The 19,472-nt window shown below is 49.8% G+C and overlaps 1 protein-coding gene across 2 annotated transcripts in view; it reads right to left on the bottom strand.

Moving 5' to 3' along the window:
* Window positions 1–13,367, bottom strand: part of LpR1 (Lipophorin receptor 1) — a 55,555-nt gene extending 42,188 nt beyond the window's left edge. The window contains exons 1-2 of one of the 2 annotated variants that reach the window (XM_084576619.1): window positions 12,905–13,367; window positions 89–202 (exon numbers count right to left, since the gene is read on the bottom strand). In XM_084576619.1, coding sequence (XP_084432745.1) covers window positions 89–202; window positions 12,905–13,061 — 271 coding nt within the window. In that variant the 5' untranslated portion in view covers window positions 13,062–13,367. The remainder of the gene's footprint in view (window positions 1–88; window positions 203–12,904) is intronic. The other variant, XM_084576618.1, reaches the window with a different exon arrangement.
* Between the last annotated feature and the right edge of the window lie 6,105 nt (window positions 13,368–19,472).

Genomic DNA, 19,472 nt, shown 5'->3' with positions numbered 1-19,472 from the left:
AAAACTAACCACGCTCCCTATATTGCCCCAAACTCCGCAACAAGGGAGAGGACGAAGCAAAGAACCGCGGAGAGGATGAGACACTTACCGCAGTTCTCTTCGTCGGAGCCGTCACCGCAGTCGTCTTCGTCGTCGCATCGCCACGTCTTGGGGATGCACTTGTCGTGTTTGGAGCACTTGAACTGGCTCGTGGAACACTGGTCTGCACGCACGAGAGGGAAAGGGGAATAACGGTGAGACGCCGCCTGCCACGCTCCCACAACTCTAATCAACTGCTACTCGTGCCAAGCACATGTAGTCAGTGCACCTAATGACAACACACGAACACGCATCCAAACGCACTACAGGCTTCTTTATTGCCGACCGGTATACTACTGGGTCTTTCATGAGCTTGCTATGAGGTGGCATCTTAACTTCTTCCTAGTGAGCCTTTACTATCTTATGGAGGTGCCGTCTACGGGAGAACTTCAGGAAACTGACCCTCCATAACTATATGAAGCTGTTCTCTAAAGAGAAAGGAATGCTTACACTTTAAGGAAGGCGTTTAGAGAAAGACAGAAAGAAGTCCTTTTAAACCTTCTCTCCACAAGCCAGCACAGCCCCCCACCCCCCTCCCCCTTCAACAAAAGTGCGCTGGCAAAAATATGTGCCGTTCATTAAAAGGTATTCCTTTTTTTCTTCACAGTAGGATAAGCAAGTAAACTGCGCTGCAATGAAACAACACTGTGAAAAGATTAAGTACCGTTTTACTTTAAACGAATTGCATAACGCGCAACACCAACTCCTAGTAGGAAAAACAAAATCACTGTCACTGACTGTCGCGACTCGTCCTCGCCTTTGTTTTTTCTTTTTTTTTTTTCTTTTCTCATATGACAGAAACCCCACAAGGGGGATCAGTGCAGTTTATTCTGTACAAAGACCTAGAAGTAAAGGCATTGTCTTGCGGACCTTTATAAAAAAAAATCATCCCTTTATTTTCTACTCAAAGCTGGCTAAAAAGGCCCTCGCTTGAAGGAAAGGTTGCACACAATGTAAACACTAAAAAATATATATATATTTCATTCCCTCGCGTGTTTATCTACTGGATATCTACTTTCTACAATTCATTATCTTTCACCTTTACCGAAACCATTTTAAGGCAACGTAAGCGAGCAGCAACCAAGGCCGGTGATAACAGGCCGGCGTTGAAAAGGGGCAACCGACAACAATCGCCGACGCCACGGTAACGCCGCGCCTTTCTCCCTCGGCTCCTACCGAGCTCGGCTGCAGGCTGGCGCAATTTCAAGTGCACCGACTGCAACCGTTGCCAGCGTTGTTGCCCTCAATAAGGTCCACTGAAATTTCATGAGCGAGATCGTTTCATTTTTCTCCAATCAGCCAGGAAAACAAAGTCGTCAGCACCGACACAAAAATTCCTTCGATGACAGCAGCTCGGCGATTGCTACACACTTCATAAGTGGGCGGACGATATGTCACTACTATTATCGGCGCGTACACCGGAAAAGAGCTGATTAAACGTAGCCGCAGTGAACAAAAAAAAAAGAAAAAAAAGAAAAATAAAGAGCGGACACGACAAAAAAATAATACAAGGCCGGGAGATGGAAATATAGCTGACGCCACACCATCACGCCACCCAATAGCCATGGCAAGCGTGCCCCACACTCTGGGATCGGCCTCCGCTAGCCTACCAAGAGGGAAAAACAAAAAAAAGGTGAAACTGACGATTTCTGCGCGGAAGTCGCCTGCGGCAGGCGCATGCGCACAGTAAGGTGCAGGAGTGACGACGGTAAGAGAGCAACGGTACCCTGAAGGTTGTCAGGTATATATACAAACACACAAACCGAAAACACGTGAGATAAAAGATCGATATCCATTTCTCATCTCGGCATCGAGGTCGATAATTGGGACAGAGGTGAAGAGGGTGGGAGCGCGCACACAGACGGGCTATGGCATGTTGATATCGGTGACTAGAATCTCGTCGGGCGGGTGTCAGTTATCGCGGTTTTCGATCTCCTTAAGCAAAGACACTCGAGGACGTCGCCAAGTGTGAAGAGGCCGCACGAGCGATATACCTCAAGTCTCGGACAAGAGTCCCCTCTCCAGCGCGGCACTTGAAAGGGTCCTCCGCGGCTGAGACCTTGTAATCGTTAAGTGGTCCTTGTCGAACGCTCATTGCGGTCCTTATCGTCCCTTAGTGGTTCACACTCAGTGTCCACGCTATCTTCGTACAATTAGAAGTGCTCAACAACAGTAGAAAGTTTCTCAAGCTCGCGATACATCCGCTGATAAGAATCCGGAAGGAAAGGTATAAAGCTAGGTCAGATGACTTGACCTCGTAATATGCTTCGCTGCACGAGTTGACTAACGATTATCGCGGTAGTTTATCGCCTCCTCCCCCTCCTCTACCTACTCAGTTTCACTGAAGTATAATCGTTTGGAAGATTTGATTCTCGCGGGCAGGTCTGGAACTGAAGGTCCGTCGAAATCTTTCAACAACCGCGCAGCCTAACGCATTGTGATGTGGCAGCGCTATAACCACGGCCTTTACAATACTAGACGTTAAGATTTGGTCTTCGCAGCGGCCCTAATTCACTATGCAAGCTTTTTCAAAGGATTCGTAAGTCACGTACACCTGCGAAGGTGAAGAAAGCAAGCACCTGTGCTCGTCGCGTCCTCTCTTTTGTGCATGTACAGTACAAGTATAGCCAGATACACAACTCAAAAAGAAAAAAAAAAAAGAAGGCCTAGATGCTCCTCAACAGAGCGAGGCCCCCTCAACCAATTTGCGTCGACACGTTTTCGTGACGCCGCGATTGACAAGGTTAAGACCTTTTGAACCTCATTTAATCTGCCGCATCTCCAGTTCTCACGCAAGCAGGTCTACGGGGATTGTCCCTGACGTCATGAGAATCGGTCAACGCCACTGGTTGCGATGGATCCTTTGAGAGGGCAAAGGGCCCACTGCAAGGGCCAACCGACTTGTACTGCCTGTACCAGATACTTCATCATCATCACTAGCCTGCTCTGTGCACTGCAGGAAAGAGGCCTTTCCCCTAACCCGGTTGTATACCATGTTTGACGTTTGCCATATCGTCCGATGCCGGACTGTTCGGGACCTCAATCACAACGCCGCATCGTTTTTACGCTGGCAGTACACACGAAGCTTACTGCTTGTATATTCTGCTCAATTAGAGCATCGTTATAAGCAAGCGCTACGCTGGCGCGCGTGCTCAAAGCACATCCTGCCACACGCGCGAGCGGCCGCAACATCCGCGCCGATTATGTGCACGCAAGCAGCCAGGCAACCAAAGCGGCGTTGTGTGTAGACGAGAGGGCAGCGCACTTCACAAGCGAGCAGACGCTTTCACAACGCCTCCCCTTCCTTACACACCCCCTTCCCAGAAGAGCGAAGTGGAAAACTTAAAAACGGAAACAAAAAACTCGAGCGTAAGGGGGTCTACGACATCGGCAAACGATGCGCGACCGATCCAGAATTGCGTGGTACAGACACACAGACGCTCATCCCGTCTTTCCAGTGCAGTCACGCATTCCAGCGGCTTTGCCGGTCCACCACACCGCCACTGCCTTGAGGCTGGGTCGCTGGGTGTACATACATACTTGTATATACCCGACTCCATGTTGCAAGGCGGCGAACAACCCTGCTGTGCAAGCCTAGCAGGGGCGTTCGTCTGCTCTGTTCGACATTCGAGGCGGTCGAAGAAAGTTGTGTTTTTGCTTCTTTCAGTTTTCCTGGTGTTCGGCATTTCGCGGCTTCCTTTTGAAAGCGTAACACCCGTATCCTTGGCCGCTTTTCCGTCGAATTTACTTGTTTATAGAGGTTGGTTAGGTGTTTTCGTGTGCCACTGTTGTTGCCCGGACTCCAATTGTCTGATACCGTGCACTAGGCCAGCGTGATCACAGTGGACTACGAAGTAGGAAGTGCGGAAAGCAACGACGAACCTCGCTATGAGCTGCAGTCTATCTGCGCTGAATCAACTAACAACAATGGGACCGGGCGCATGCGCGCAGTCAGTTTGTACTTTATACAATTAAGCTAGAATGACTCCTTCGCGATTACTGTGGTCGCAGGCTGCGTGTGCTACCTGCTCTGAGATCGACGCAGCAACTATTGACACCTCGCCGCACTGGTTTTCGATCACTCCGCCAACAGCAAAAGACAGGAGCACTTCAATAGAACACTCCGGCGGCTTGCGCGCTCGCGGAGGGAGCACACACCTTAGCGCTTATTTCCCCGCAGTTGTTACTAAGTCGCGAGCGCTCTGAGCCGCACCAATCGGGTCACGCTGGAACTGGATAGCAGAAGACGGGCACTATGTGCGCACCATTCGCGGCCGGCCGCACCCGCCTCGAGCTAGAGCTTAGCAGACGAAAATTGAGCAGCGCCCCGCGAATCAATCAGCAGAGGGCGTCGCAGACGACGTCGATTCAGCAGGCTCGGCGCCTCGCCTCAAGGGGTCGATCGAAGCATCACACGGCGGCTCTTCAGGCCACTTCTGGCGCGTCGAATACGGACACGTCATGAAAATAAGTGTTTCGCTTCGTGCTCTTGCTGCAGGCCGTAAAACGCGCGGCGCGAAATCTACGGGACGCAAGTTAAAGATGCAAGACGTTCGATATGTTTTAAACATGAGCGCGCGAACAGACAACAAGCAAGCGCGTCGTTTTTCGACACACAAACAACGACATAACGCGCGTCGGGAAGCCTTGCTGCTGCTGCTTGGTCGCTGGAGCGTGGAATTCGGGAAGCGGCTGCTTGCACCGTTCGTCCAAATCAAGATCAAGGTCATCTACCTGCTGCTGCTGCGCGACCGAAAAAAAAAGAACGGAGCTAAAACGCGTCCCTGGCGCGCTCGTTCGAGATCGCGAGCGGTAGCTGCTTCGGAGCGTTCGATTCGATAGAAAAACGGCGCAGTTTTTCCAGCCTGAAGCAGACGACGTTCAAGGCATAACAGTTGAAAAGGTTGGGAGGGGGGGGGGGGGGGGTGCAGACGACACGTTTCGTATAGGGGGTGCTCGCCTCAGGTACTCGTTAGTTGCTTGAATACTAGTTGCAAGTTGCTGCTAGCCCGTGGCGATGTCTCCTTTTTTTCTCGAAATGGTTTCTTTTGATTTCACTGTGACTTGCGTCGTGCATTACGCTCGTTCGTGCGGTTACCGCTATTGCGAGGTGCTCCAGTGCCAGATCGGTAAATGTAGAAGACGCTTCGCAAGTAGAGAAAAACCTTTAGATACGGCCCCGCAGAACGAAATGCAGGTTTTGCTCCCTCCTTATCGTAGACAACGTCAAAGTAAGTGGATCTTGTATCACCAGCATGGATCTGGTGCCAACATATATTTAGGCCAAATCCGACTATATCGTCTTGTAGAAAGTACAGTAAGCATGCCGCTATCTTGCTTCTCTGCGTTTAACCTGTTTATACAGATTCCACGCCCGAGGGGTGCTGCCTCTCCAATGGACGGGGTTTATCGCACCTCTTGATCCCTCTTACGAGTGCAACCCACTCAAAACTCCGATCCCGAAAGGGCGAAGTAGGAGATGCCAAGAATTATCGATGCAGAAATCGGGCGAATTGTCGATACATTAAAGATAGACGTCATCACGTGGAGCGTACCATTGCTTCGGCTTCTCTCGATCAGGTACTTCCCAGCATAACCTAAACTCAAGGTCAAAGAAATATCGCGCCATTATCAGAGCGCTGACAGAAACAGACACCCTATCGAACGGGCAGGTAGCACGAGGCAAAGAAATGCGATTCGGGAATGGCGATAACAATCGAATGGTGACACTGAAACCACAACGATGAGGTCACATAACAGGCCGCATGCAAGCTTGTTGCGTAGTCACGCCACAGTTCTACACTATGGGACCCCCCTCTAAATGGTCGAGATCTTCACCGTCGATCTTGGCAGCAGAGGATGGCGTACACATGCCAACTCCCTTTTAATGGGCTATTATGCGTACACAGTAGTACAGTTGTAGTAGTCGTACGCGGCGCCAGGGGAGCGTGGCGCGCCAAAGTGCTAATCACCGTCGCAACAGATCAGGCGTGACGATGTGATATATGCGCTCACAGTCATCCCCTCGGAGAAGATCGTAGTCGTAGTGGGTGTCGCCCTTGACCTGGGTACGCATTTCACTTCCCCGTATGCGCGATCGTCATCAAAGATCACATCGAGCCATAAGACGGGAGGAGGGTCGCGCTAAGTGGGGAAGATGCGGTGACGGCGCATCAACTCGTCTTGTACTGAAACCCATACGACGGCAGTAGTATAGTCTTGAGCCCTTCCTTCCCAATGGGGCTTTTTCAGGCGCTGCCATGCTTGGCTGGACTGTTGGGTAAAACTGAAACCTCGTTTACAACCGTCCAAAAAGAAAGCGCTACGACCTCTTTCTTATTCATCCATTGGGAAAGTCTATAGACTGCGACTCCTAGACAACGACTCTTCAAAGTTGATAAATATCGTGGTACTTCGATTTCTCAAGTCGGTAGAAGCACCTATCTCTAAAACGGCCAGCGCCTACACCCCGAAGAGCGTGTCCTGACAACCTATCTAAAGGTACAGAAGCGAATGTAGAGAGAAGGGATACCCCTCTCCAGGAGGAGGGATGGGGTAAAGCGAAAAGTGTGTGAGGCGACTGGTGTCAGAGGGTGGACTGTTCGCTTGCTGGAGTGGATCGATCTGGTCCCACGGTTATTGACGGACGCATCGTCAGAACCTGTCAACGGCGTCCTTCACCCCAGGGGGAACACTATTGCTAACTAATACTACACCACGTCATTAGATAATACTATTTTGTTTCGAGGACTGTCGACAGTTCTCATCTCTTAACTCTGCTCGTCCGCAGAGCTCCGTACAGCGACCGTTTCATTCTAATTACCCGGAATGTCTGATGACGTCACAGTGTCGCAGGCTGCGAGAAACGGAACGGCGCAGGTTCGCGCCCGTTAAAAACAATTTGCTGTTTCTGCGAGTGAAGTAGTACAGTGTCGCAGGCTGCGAGAAACGGAACGGCGCAGGTTCGCGCCCGTTAAAAACAATTTGCTGTTTCTGCGAGTGAAGTAGTACACCGTCCTGGATAGCGAAAAACTGCGCAGTAAACTCCCTCCGCGTTTCGACCGCTCCCTCGTTCGACGCCGACCTCCAATCACAGGCCTAAAAAAAAACAACAACAACATAGCACAGGCTGTATAAAACAGACTCCGATATATCGACGATCTTATCTGCGATTGGGTCAGTCGCGTCGAGGTCGATTACAAGGGAACAGAAGAAAGAAGAGAGGTTCTGAAGAAGTGAATTGCGTGACCGAGTATCGATTGGTTTGGCGACGGAAGCGACGCCGTGTGGGCGACTGGCGGCGTTCTCGGTGCGTTTATTTATTTATTTATTTGTTTCGTATTGGGTAAAGCGGGCGGGTTCCGGAAATCACGAGTTGTCGAACCAGAAGCGTTGTTTTCGTCAAAACCCGTTTGTTTATATACTTCAGTCCGCGCAGTACGTCGCTCGAAATATTCCAAGAAAAACTTGCTTGACAACTGGTTTTCAGTACTTTTAGTCAACGGCTCAGTAAATATATTTTTATACCGGTGGGTCCATAGCTGCAGTGTACCGTGCCAGCTAGTCTGCTCGGTTTATGTCACAGCTTAACTCGCAGTCGGTTTAAGACGAAATCTTGTAATCCCGCTCTTTTCATGACTTTCAAACTGGTACATGAATGTAATCCTTTTTTTCTCTCTCTTTCTCTCTGTTTCGCCGTCTCGTTAACTTATCCTTGGTATCACTAGTGACAAATATCACCCAGCCAATGAGAGTACAGCAATTACAAGCTATTGTCATTCGTTTTAAACGCAGTCAAGCCTCCTAGCGCGACAAGCATTTAGTTCGTGTGACCTGTATTACTGCTTTAAATTTCTACGCAGGTCATCAAACCCGGGCGATCAGACAGGCCAGAAGGAATTTTCGGCTATATTATTAGCGTGTGAATGATATAGGAAAGAATGCTAAATAACACTAACGTTTAAAGGGATGCGCAAGGCACCTTGAGAGAGTAATTATAAGCACTGTTTCTGCTATGCTTTTCTTCCACTGCAGTTCGACGTGGTCGTTTGGCCACAATTTTTTTTTTAATTTACAAAAAAATGGATCCAACCTACTGAGATTGCTCTCGGCACCTGTAAACTGAACAATCACACGACCTCCTGACGTCATGCACCATGGCGGCCAATCCGCTTGGCTATGTCACGTGGGCTCGTGATGCCTACAATTCGGCCACCAATCAAAGCTTAACAATCAGGTCACATGACCTGGTTACCTGATCGCAGATTGGCTGATGACGTCGCAATGTCACCTGACCTAGCTCGACTGGTTGGAATCTTAGCTGTGCAGAACGCAAGGTATCTGGTGTAAACACTGAAACATGCTATAGCACTGAAAGCAAAAAAATTAGCGATGTGGGTCTCCGAAGTGTCTTTTTGTGCCTATTTTTAGTTGCGCACTATGCCGTGTTGGTAATTTTGAAACCTGAAAGCAAACTTAGCATTATGATATGGAAGTGCCAATTTTCAAGGAGGTCGATGTCATGGCCCAGATAATTTTTGTCCACAGTATTTTTGTTTTGCATTTCCTAACAGTCTTCCTTCAGGGACCTATTTCGCTTGTAAGCCCACACTCAAACAGTAGCAACAACACACAACAGTGATACTTTTTTTTTTTTTTTTAGAACTTTACGACGTGTTCTGTTCATGCGCGATAACTGTGCACTTTGCACTGTGTGAAGATACTTCCGTAAAAGATCACGTTCGCTACCAAGTTGGTACAAGGTAGATCCCCTCTAGAAAAGAATTTTCTCATCAAGCCACATACACCCGGCTAGCCACACCTGCGTATACGTTGAGGGAGGGAAGCAAGGAGGCCGTGTACACTTTATGGGCACTTGGCCACTGCTTCCGTGGCGTGCAGGCGTTCTTGACACTGGAGTAGCATACAGACACGCCGCCGTCAGCTGTCGTACTACAAGGGGCCTTATCTCGTGACGCTACTACGCTCAGGTCAGTTAACTTTTCCCTCAGCGGAATGTACGGCTGTCGGTGTATGGGCGGCTGATAAAGCTCTTTCCGGCACACACTACCGCCCCGCAACGAAACCGGCACTGCAAATGAGGGCGAGCAGACGATGGAACGTCAGATATGAAAAAGAAACAGTAACGACCGGAATTCCAAGAGACAGGGCTACTTTGCCAGCGTTTCCTTTAGTGTTGGATTACTCAGTGTGAAGTGGAATGGGAAATCGGGGAAATGAATTGCGACACGGCTGCATGGCAGAGGCCTTCAATTGGGCGGATGATAACGACGAAACCGCGTCATATTAGGCTGTTCGCACAGCCGACGCTTCAAAGGCTATGTTTTAGGCTAGTATGGCACGCGCCGTTTTTGTGTACTGTGGTTACAGACCGCAGTGTACACCCAGCTTTCGCAAGGCATTAACCGCAGACTCCGAAACAGTGCGTAGCGGCCGACACTGCTCTGACACGCAGTCAAGTGTGCCTTAAAAGCAACAAAAAAAAAAAAAAAAAAAAAAAGTAGCCCGCGGAGAGACCGTGGCGTGACTTCAGATCACGCCACTCTATACAGCGCGTGTTTCCTCCTCTGTCACGCCATATGTCACGGCAAAAAAGAAAAAAAAAAACGAAAACAGCTGACATCGATCAAATATGCGACCTGATGAAAGTATAAGTTTTGCTGATTTGATTCGAAGGAAGAGTAATTTGTCAGTACGTGACACCTGTCCTGAATTACAGCCCTGTCGGCGTACAATAATTATGCATGCCAGCAAAATTTCCGAGAATTTAAGCTCCATTCCAACAACTAGTTTAAGCATGACGCGATAAAAGCAGTGACGTAATGAACCAACCTTTACCACTCCGGTACTGCCACATCTGCTTATCATCCAGAACGAACAAAAGATGTCGCAACCTCTGACACGCGCGCTACAAAGTATCATGAACGGGACGTCGGAGGGGCCTCCAGCAGTAACGGACTGGAGTTAAGCTATCGCCAGCTGGCATATTCATGAGACCATGGGGAAAGACACACGCTCAACCTTTCATTCCAGGAAAGGTATACGCGTGGCAGCTTAGAACGGACACGAAGCTCCATCCATACCCGTTTCCTCTTTGAATAGAAAGAGCGGCTAGCAGGGGCATCCAACTGTAATCCAACCGGCCTTTACAGAAGGCGTGGGTGCTGCAGGTACTAAGTCAAGAATGCATCGGCAAATAGTGTTCATCAGAGGATGCTTTCCAGCCAATGGAGTTAGTTCTACACGGTGGTCCCCCTTCAACAGGAGGACACTGGACTTTACCCTCCAAAGAACTTTTAACTTTTTTATTTCTTGAGACCAAACACTATCGCCAATAGAACGCCCTTGTCACCTACAGCATGAGAGGAGGAAATATTCTATAACGCCTCAGTTGTTGAGAAGTTTCTCTCTATCGATGCCATGGTTGGGTGTCTTCCTTTGAGGAATTTCGCACTGCATTCTTAACTTGTAATGGTCAATAGGGCATCTCTATACCAGCAAGTACAACCGTGTGGCTTTGATACCGGCACCAGGAGTGTCAATCAGAGGTTATCCTTGTTCCCGCATTTAACGCTTGCATGGCGTACACTCTTGTACGTAGTGTGGATGGAAAGCAGTAAAATCTTACGGGATGCCTATGGTCGGAAGCAAATTTATTGCAGCGCTGGTTCACCTTTAAGTCGCCAAGCTGGCATCGGCGCCCAGCGGATATGCTTTCGACGTTTAGGGCGATAGCTTTCGGAACAGTAGGTGAAATAACATTCTTTTTCGTACACTCTGGCCCCGTCGGCTTTTTCAGCTTGCCACATAAAACGAAGCCATGTGGGTGAGGCCGTGATAAGGCTCTTATAAAAGCTTAGCTGCTTTTTTTTTTTTTTTATACTTAAGTGTATGATCGTGTGAATATCTACAATACCTGTCAACTACCATCACATTCCTCCGAAATTTCCTGTATCGATGCTTTTACCTCCCTATAAGTCTTCAACTTGTTTGTCAGCGCAATAGCTTGAAATGTGAATTCACAGGACAGACACTTAAATATCAGCACAGAAGCTGCTACTACTCTGCTCACAAGTCCTGACGTGTGACCCCCCCTCCCCCCCCCCCCCAACACTTAATTCTACAATATTTAGTCGGAACATTTTAACCTCGAAACCTTCGGCGCAAGTGAGAACGAAGTCGGGCTGTCACCCTTGGCTACGTCATTTTTTTTCTTTTTTACTTGCATTTGCCTGAAGGGCAGTTACATCAAACTTCCCCATTTGTCCCCCTCCTCCACAAGGCGATGCAACGAACGCCGATCGGGAGTTATATTTGGCGTCGATTGCGACAGCAGGCTTTTCCTGGCGCATATCGCAACAAGGAACGACGCTTATCTTGACATCAAACGGAGCGCGCGAGTGTCTTCCTTTCGTCATATCAACAAAACCAGCCTGCTGGAACTAATCGTCTGCTTGCTCGCCGCCTGCCTTTCCGGTATGTCGAACAAAACGGCACGAGTTTTTCCGATACAGCAAACAAGTCACTCTGCTCTATTCATGATATAACACGGAGGCACTCGCCTTTTGACAAAGAAACAACGAGTGTACATCGTGAAGCAGACGACAGCTGTTACGGAGCTGACGGTAACACGTGTTGGCTTTTTCTGACGCCTCGCGTAATTGAGTCGTCTGCTGCTGCACGTGTGTGATTGTGCCGTGTGCGACGACACCCCGGCCGCCATTGGGGAATCATTAATGGAAATTTCGCGAATGTAATGAATAAAACGTTTGGTAGGACAGTTTAGCACCAAAAAAAAACAAAAAAAAAACAGGTAATTCACATTCGGCAGGCCTTCCACGTGTACTACATTACACTGCGCACGAGCTAGGGAAAGCGCACTGCTGCTAGTGGCTGACGCAAGGCGGACAGGCGAGAGAACGAATAAGTCCGCACAATGCATGGAACTAATGTTACACCGGACACAGTCCTGTGACAAACGTTATGCTGCTGCTCGAGCGAAGCGAATAAACATGAACAGAAGGATTTAAACAACCTCCCTAACGCGACGCAACAAGTACAAGGGTGAGAGGGAAAGCTCGCGACCGGAGAAAGAAGCGCTGGAGCACAGGCAGACCACAGCACCGGCGATGGGCAGACAGGCAGAGGGGGAAAATGGGCGGCCCGTTTCAATGACCCCTCGCCGGGAACTGGCGGGTTCTGCTCGCCGTTTTAGGGGCTGTGCTACGCTGCGGCACGTGTGGAATAATCCTTAACTGCAGGAACTCTGTGCTACTTTTACACCTTACAAAAGTCGAATATGTGATAGAAATTGATACAACGCCTGTCTAATTTCAAAGAGAAAATGGGTACATTCCAATGGACAAGGCCTAAGGGCTTCGCCGCGTCTGCAGTTTTGGCACTACGTAGAGCCGGCATTTCAACGGGACCGACGTAATTCGAATTAAAATACCGATCGCATGCGTTTATTACTAGGCTCACTCCACGGAGTCCTAAAGAGAACAGTCACGCTATCTCTCACACCACCAGATCGGAAAGTTAGAGAGCGCGCGAGTAAGCGAAGCTACGGCGCAGTTATGCCGGCCGGCGAACGAGGTGCCACGCCGCGCCGGCTCGAATGTATGAGAGGCCCCGTGGTGCCACGCCTGCGGCAAATGGACTGCGCGCGCGCGTCGATTTCTTCTTTTCTTTTTTTTTTTTTTCGGCTCTCTCCTCGCCTCACTTTCGTATTCAACGTCGTCGGCGGCGAAGCAGCGCAGTTTACCGCGAAAATACGACGCACATTGCGATGTTAAGCACTACTCACTGGAAGCATCGACTGTCCGCACTCCGCAGCAAGCCACGACGATGAGAGCGATGGCGAAGACGACAAACAGAGACGACGATGACCGCAGAGGCGCAGAGAAGATGCTCCACCTCAAGGCACCCATGCTGCTCCTTGTCGATGCACGTTCACTGGTCATCCAAAGCGTAGCGGTATTGGTGAGCACACAAGCGTTTTCTTCTCCACCCAAAAAAGAACCCCCGAACGTATCACACAGTCACGGTGGTTGAACAGCGGCGGGCAAGGTAGGCAGCAGTACAAGTAGGGGACGGGTAGGAGGGACGAAAAAAAAATTAACCCGAGTGCCGGAGCCGAGCACACACGCTCCTGCGCGATGCCCCGGTCTATCCGCGTATGAGAGGAGAGCTGCCGTCGATGCCGGGTCCACGGAATCGTACGATGTTGGGAGAGGCGCTGCTGCTCCAAGCGGCGGAGCCCACCCCCACGCCTGGCTTTACTTCTTTTTTTTTTTTTTTTTTGCGGTCTCGCTCTCCCTCGCGCACGCACGCACGCACGCACGCAGAAGACCGCTTCTCTCTCCCTCTCTCACGCTTTTTGCTGCCGCCTGATGACGGCGAAGACCCCTTCTTCCCCGACCAAGCAGCGCTAAACTCGTACCTTCTCGTACATTTTTCCCCGTATTTTTTTTCTGTCTGTTTCGTCGCGCGCTCCATCAGGCGTGACGTTTTGTCTTACGGGGTACGCGTCCCGGTGACGTTCACCCGGTGTGGCCCGTGACGTAGCGGCTCTTGGCCAATAGGAGCTCACGCGCCAGTATCACGCCACCGTGGGGGCAGACATCTTTGTATTATTTGTTTAACTCGCTCGCTTGCTTCATTTTGTTACCTTCATTCTTTCGACGCCGCGCGTGCGTGCGTGCGCTGCAGCTCAGGCAGCGGCCTCTGGTGGTGGCGGGCTCTCCCTTTGAACCGGTCTGGTCGCAGAGACCGTTCGAAAATGTGGCAAGGGTGCGCGATCTCTGCTTGTTTGTGTCCGCAGCATTTTGCTATGCATCGGTGGGGCGCGCGAATTTAGAGAATTGGTCGTGTTTTGAACCGACTCAACCGAGTGCCGTCAGAGGGGAAAGCGGTCGGGGGTAGCGGTAGCGCGTCATTTGGAATGGCCCGTCGCAAGATAGCGCGATGCTCCGTCGCTTTTTCTATGCTTCTTTCTCAACGTCTTCCTCCTTTTCGCGATTCTCTGTTTTTGCTATTCAGATGGACGCTGAAGGGAGGCGTTGCACTTCCTCGAAGCAAAAGTGCGCCAGAATCCATTTAGACGTGGCGCGAGCTTTATGACCACGCACGCGCCGTGGCGTCATTCAATTGATGATGTGTTGGCGCCGATTGTAAACAAACGTATCTGTGTTACCCGCACTTTTGTCTACGTTAGCCACAAAACAAGTTCCCCGTGCGTGTTGCAAGGTGCCTGCTCACGACGTAAGTGTTAAATCTCCGTCATGGAAGAGCAGCGGTGGTAGCAATCGTTAGGCTTCAGGCACAGGGCATTCATGTGAGGTTACCGCAAACGGAGGGCATTCGCTGATATTTTACGCCATTTTTATGGAATTGTTACGTCCTCCTGCGAAACTAACGAGCTCTAAATGCGATCTTCCCGAATGAGGATGCGTGGAATTTGCATCGCTGTCGTGACGCTGGGGCTACGTCGACCCGGCCTTCACTTGGTAGCGTGCAGAGACTCGGGGTTGAAGTAGGATTGAATCTTCGATGTTGGTGAAATATGTACAAGCAGGTTTAATGGCACTTTGAGAAAACTTATTTACAATATTTACACGAAAAAGAAGGGTACATCAGCAAAATGGCAAGCGTTAAGAGTTCATAGCGAGAAGCGACTGGATGAGCCGTTTACCCAGGGCTCAGAGCGACATTTCGTGCTCTGCAGCGTCCTTAAAACCCCCCTATGTCCAGCCCCTCTCTGAAGATGCTGACCAACCAAATCCAGGGCACGCCCCTCAGGTATCGGCATCCAATCGAACACATCACTGCACTGATGGTCTGAAGCACTGACTGGTCCGGCATTCATTCGTTGGGCGTGATCACTTGTTGGCGGGAAAAGCTTGGGAACGGCGAGGAGAGGAGGTACATTTCTATTCTTCAGCAAAGAAACCACAGGCTGGTTCTGACAAGGGGTTTTACTTTTCAGAAACCCGAGTGCACGTGGCGCCGCATAGGGCTCCCAACATTGTCCCTTTTCGACAATTGCAAATCTTTCTTGCATTCCCGGGAAATCACTTAATGGCCGTATGAGTCATGCTCCTTTCTTGTCCTGCACGTCAGCGGACATGCCACTCTGTCGTCTCCTTTGGATAGGAGGCATTCATCACTGGAGGATAGCACTTCTCGACTGGAAGGGTGAACAAAAGAAAGAAAGCACTTCCTGCTATTTCCCGCAGGGGGACGTTTCTTTGTGTTTTTCCAGACGTTCTCTTGACAGGGTCAATTTGGCATTTGCAGGTTGTCCACAAAGCAAAACATGCTTACAAAACAGGATTCCTGGAAACAGGCTCACTTAGAGCCATTGGACCATCACCACATATTCACAAAACTTATCCATGCCCACAGGCGAACAATAGAGCGCGCAATTGCGGATGCTTGGTCGTAACAGCCTCCTCCCCCGCCAGAAGAGTCTCGGAGGGCAGCAGTCCCAGCTGCTGCATGAAGAGACGACTTAATGGCCTGCACGTGAACGCTTGAAGCTCGCTGTTGCTTGTCGCGTTGTCTTGATTGTTGTAGGCCAAATTGCTCGAGCTGTCTGAAACTCAACCACATGTCGAAGCAAGCACTCGGCTCCCGTCTGAAGAGACCAGGTCAAAAGAAAACTGCCATTGTTGTTCGAGAAAAGCCCACTCTCAAGACGTTCAGGACCCACGTATTCCTAGAAAACCAAACGTGCTGCTTTACATAGTCACACATATACAAGCGCACGAAAAAAAAAAAACCTGATTATCAATTTGGATACATGGTGAGGAACATCTCGGACCGCTTAGAAAGAGCGGCTAAGCGCGTCCGCATTCCCATTTAACTTCCCCTTTTTGTATCTTATTTCAAAATTGTACTGCTGTAAAATCAAGCTCCACCTAAGAAGGCGACTGTTCTTCGATGTCGCAGTTTGCAGCCAAGCCAGGGGACAATGGTCCGTCTCTACGGTGAATTTGGCCCCTCCAAGATAGCACTGCAATTTTTGAATGGCCCATACAATGCAAGCGCATTCTTTCTCTGACGCGCAATAAGCCCTCTCTCTAGAACTCAGTTTTCTGCTCAAGTAGAGCACGGGGTGCTCATTACCGTCGTCATCTCTCTGGCAGAGAACAGCACCTAACCCTCGATCACTGGCATCACACTGGACCGTGAATTCTCGGCCATAGTCTGGAGCTCGCAATACCGGACGGTTAATCAGCACAGCCTTCAGGTTTACGAAGGAGGCTTCCTTTTGTTCGTCCCAGACTACATTTGTCGGTTCTGTCTTGCGGAGAGCGTCGGTCAGAGGGCTGGCCAAAGCTGAATAGTTAGGGATGTAGTGATTGTAGTATCCAGTCAGACCTAGGAATGCTCGAATTTCCGTCTTCGTGCTCGGCCGCGGGTAGTCTGCTACCGCAGAAATCTTAATCTCGCTGGGTTTCCTGAAACCTTGACCTACATTGTGACCCAAGTAGTCCACGGTCGCCCTTGCCAGGCAACATTTCTCGGCCTTTACGGTTAGTCCAGCTTGACGCAAAAGGCTCAGTACAGCTCTTAGATGTACCATATGGTCCGCCCATGAGTCGGAAAAAACCGCAATGTCGTCTAAATAAGGCACCGCGAATGTTTCACACCCCTTTAAAACCCTATCCATGAGTCGTGAAAAACAAAATGGAGCATTTTTGAGCCCGAAACTCATCATTGTTGGCTGGTAGCTGCCCGTCGGAGTGACGAAAGCCGCGTATCTGCTGGCGCGTTCAGTGAGCGGTACTTGCCAATATCCTCGAGTAAGGTCCAGCGTAGTCACATATGCCGCTCTACTGACCTGTTCTACTCTCTCCTCAATATTCGGAATAGGATACACTTGATCCCTGGTGAGAGAATTTAGCTTTCGGTAGTCTACCACAGGCCTAGGGTCTTTACCTGGAGCTTCTACTAAGATCATAGGCGAAGCATAATCGCTTTCCGAGGGTTTTATTACTCCCAATTCCAGCATGCGAGTTACTTCCCTATCCAGAATTTCTCTTTGCCTTGGAGAAAATCGGTAGCACCTTGATCGCACTGGCACGTCTGAAGTCAGCTCAATATCGTGCTCAGTCAAATCAGTCCTGCCTGGCCTGTCCACGAAACAGGCCTCAAACTCTGTTATTATTTCGCCCAGATTGGACAGCTGGGATTTCTTTAGTTCTCCTCTCTTCTCCGTCTTTCTGAGAAGCTCCTGAGCGTTGCTTCCTTTTCCGCTGAGGCAAATCAAGTTGTCCCCCATCTCCTCGGGAAGGTTTAAAGTTAGATTTACCACGGCTTCCCTCTGCACATAAGGCTTCATAAGATTGCAATGATAAATGCGCACTTCTTTACGCCTACCGGGAATTTTCACTGCGTAGTTAGTGTTAGAAAGCTTTGCAACGACTTCAGCCGGTCCTTCCCACTGTACTTCGAGCTTATTCTGCCTTGAACTTCTCAGCAACATCACCTGGTCCCCGATACAAAACGTCCTTTGACGGGCTGTCTTATCATAGTACACCTTGGAACGAGCCTGGGCTGACTTCATGCTGGCCTCAACGAGTTCCTTAGTGTTATGTAAGCGATTCAAGAGGTTCAGAATGAATTCTACTACTGTTGGGTCTTCTCCGCGCCCCTCCCAGGCTTCGCGCACCATTCGCAAAGGTGAGCGCAGTGACCTTCCGTACACCAACTCGGCTGGGCTAAATCCAGTGGATTCGTGCGGCACTGACCGCAAAGCGAAAAGTGCTGCAGGCAGGCAGGTATCCCATTCGCGCTTGTTTTCATAGCACAGTCCCCTCAGGACTCGTTTGAGAACAGAGTGCCATCTTTCTACGCTGTTGCTCTGCGGATGATGGATCGAGCTATGCACTACCTTAATGCCGCATCGCTCGAGAAATGAGGTGGTGAGGACACTCGTGAAAACGCTACCCTGATCACTTTGGACCTCGGAAGGGAACCCAACTCGGGCAAACACTGACAGCAGCGAATCCACTACACTCTCGGACGTCACCTCGCGCAGCGGAACAGCCTCTGGAAATTTCGTGGCTGGGCATAACATAGTGAGGATATAACGGTACCCTGACTCTGTCACAGGAAGTGGCCCAACTACATCTATTACTAACCGGTGAAACGGCTCGGTAATGATTGGTACTAACACCATCGGAGCTTTCCACTTATCTTGCGCCTTTCCAACCCGCTGGCACGTGTCGCATGACCGTACAAAATTTTCCGTGTCCTTAAAACATCCAGGCCAATAGTATTCTTGCAACAGCCTCTGCTTTGTTTTCTTTATTCCAAGGTGACATGACCACGAGCTGCCATGGGAAAGTCGCAGTAAGTCTCCGCGGTACTTTTGGGGAACGACTAATTGGTCCCGCTCTACTCCGCGCTTATCCTTGAATAAGCGATACAGCACTCCCTTTCTCATCTCGAAAGAAATATTGTTTGCTGTCTTAGTGGCGCGGTGGCGCTCCCTTATCTCCTGTATATTGGGATCATTGGCTTGCTCTATAGCTAAGTCCTCTCGGGTTCCACTTAAAAGTCTCGTGAGATTACTAGACACTGGCGGCAAGAGGTTACTCTCAAGAACGTCCTCATTCCGCGTCTCATCAAGCTCACTTTCAAGTTGACATATCTGAGATGCCTCGCTCTCAAAGTTTTCTGACCTGCTATCTTCCGCATTTACCACTGTTTTAACTGCCGTTTCCTCCGCTGTGGATTTTTCTGGAATGAGCAGTGTAGCTAGTTCTCGCGCCTTTGAACGTGTTAAGGCTTGCACAACTCTGTCTCCGAAAAGGATGCCCCTCTTTCGCAGCAGCATGTCCGATTTGTTGGAGAACAAATACGGATAGCACTTAGGAAGCTTTCCTGAAACGGCAGCCTCGGTTGTTAATTCGCCGAAAGGGCCCTCGATGACCACGTTCGCGATCGGCAAGCACACACTCTGTTCCTCAACTACCTGTCGGATCCATGCACACTGTCCTGTATAGTCGGAAGGCGACACATACGCCGGATGGACAACATCCATCGTTGCGGCCGAATCGCGCAGTACCTTGCAAGGCTTCCCGTTGACTACTAGGTCATGCAGGTAGGGTTCTAAAAGCTGCATATTTTCATCGCAGTCCCTGACATACGAGAAAGCAATCTTTTCTTTCCGGCAGTTGACGGCAATGTGACCCTGCTCATTACACCTAAAGCATGTGAGCGGCTTCCTAGCCTCAAGCTTATTCTTTGTGTTCTGCACGTTGGTCACTTCCCCACTTTTCTCACTGCCGTCCTTTCTAGGGAATTTGCCTGAAGAAACCTTCATTTCTTCGTTTCCAACTCTAGCAAAGTGCCTTTCCTGA

The sequence above is a fragment of the Amblyomma maculatum genome, chromosome 8 (genome assembly GCF_055883805.1).
Source record: "Amblyomma maculatum isolate TAMU_Amacu chromosome 8, ASM5588380v1, whole genome shotgun sequence".
Taxonomy (NCBI): Eukaryota; Metazoa; Arthropoda; class Arachnida; order Ixodida; family Ixodidae; genus Amblyomma; species Amblyomma maculatum.
The sequence above is the reverse complement of the archived record's forward strand: the minus strand, read 5'-3'. Positions and strand labels throughout refer to the sequence as shown.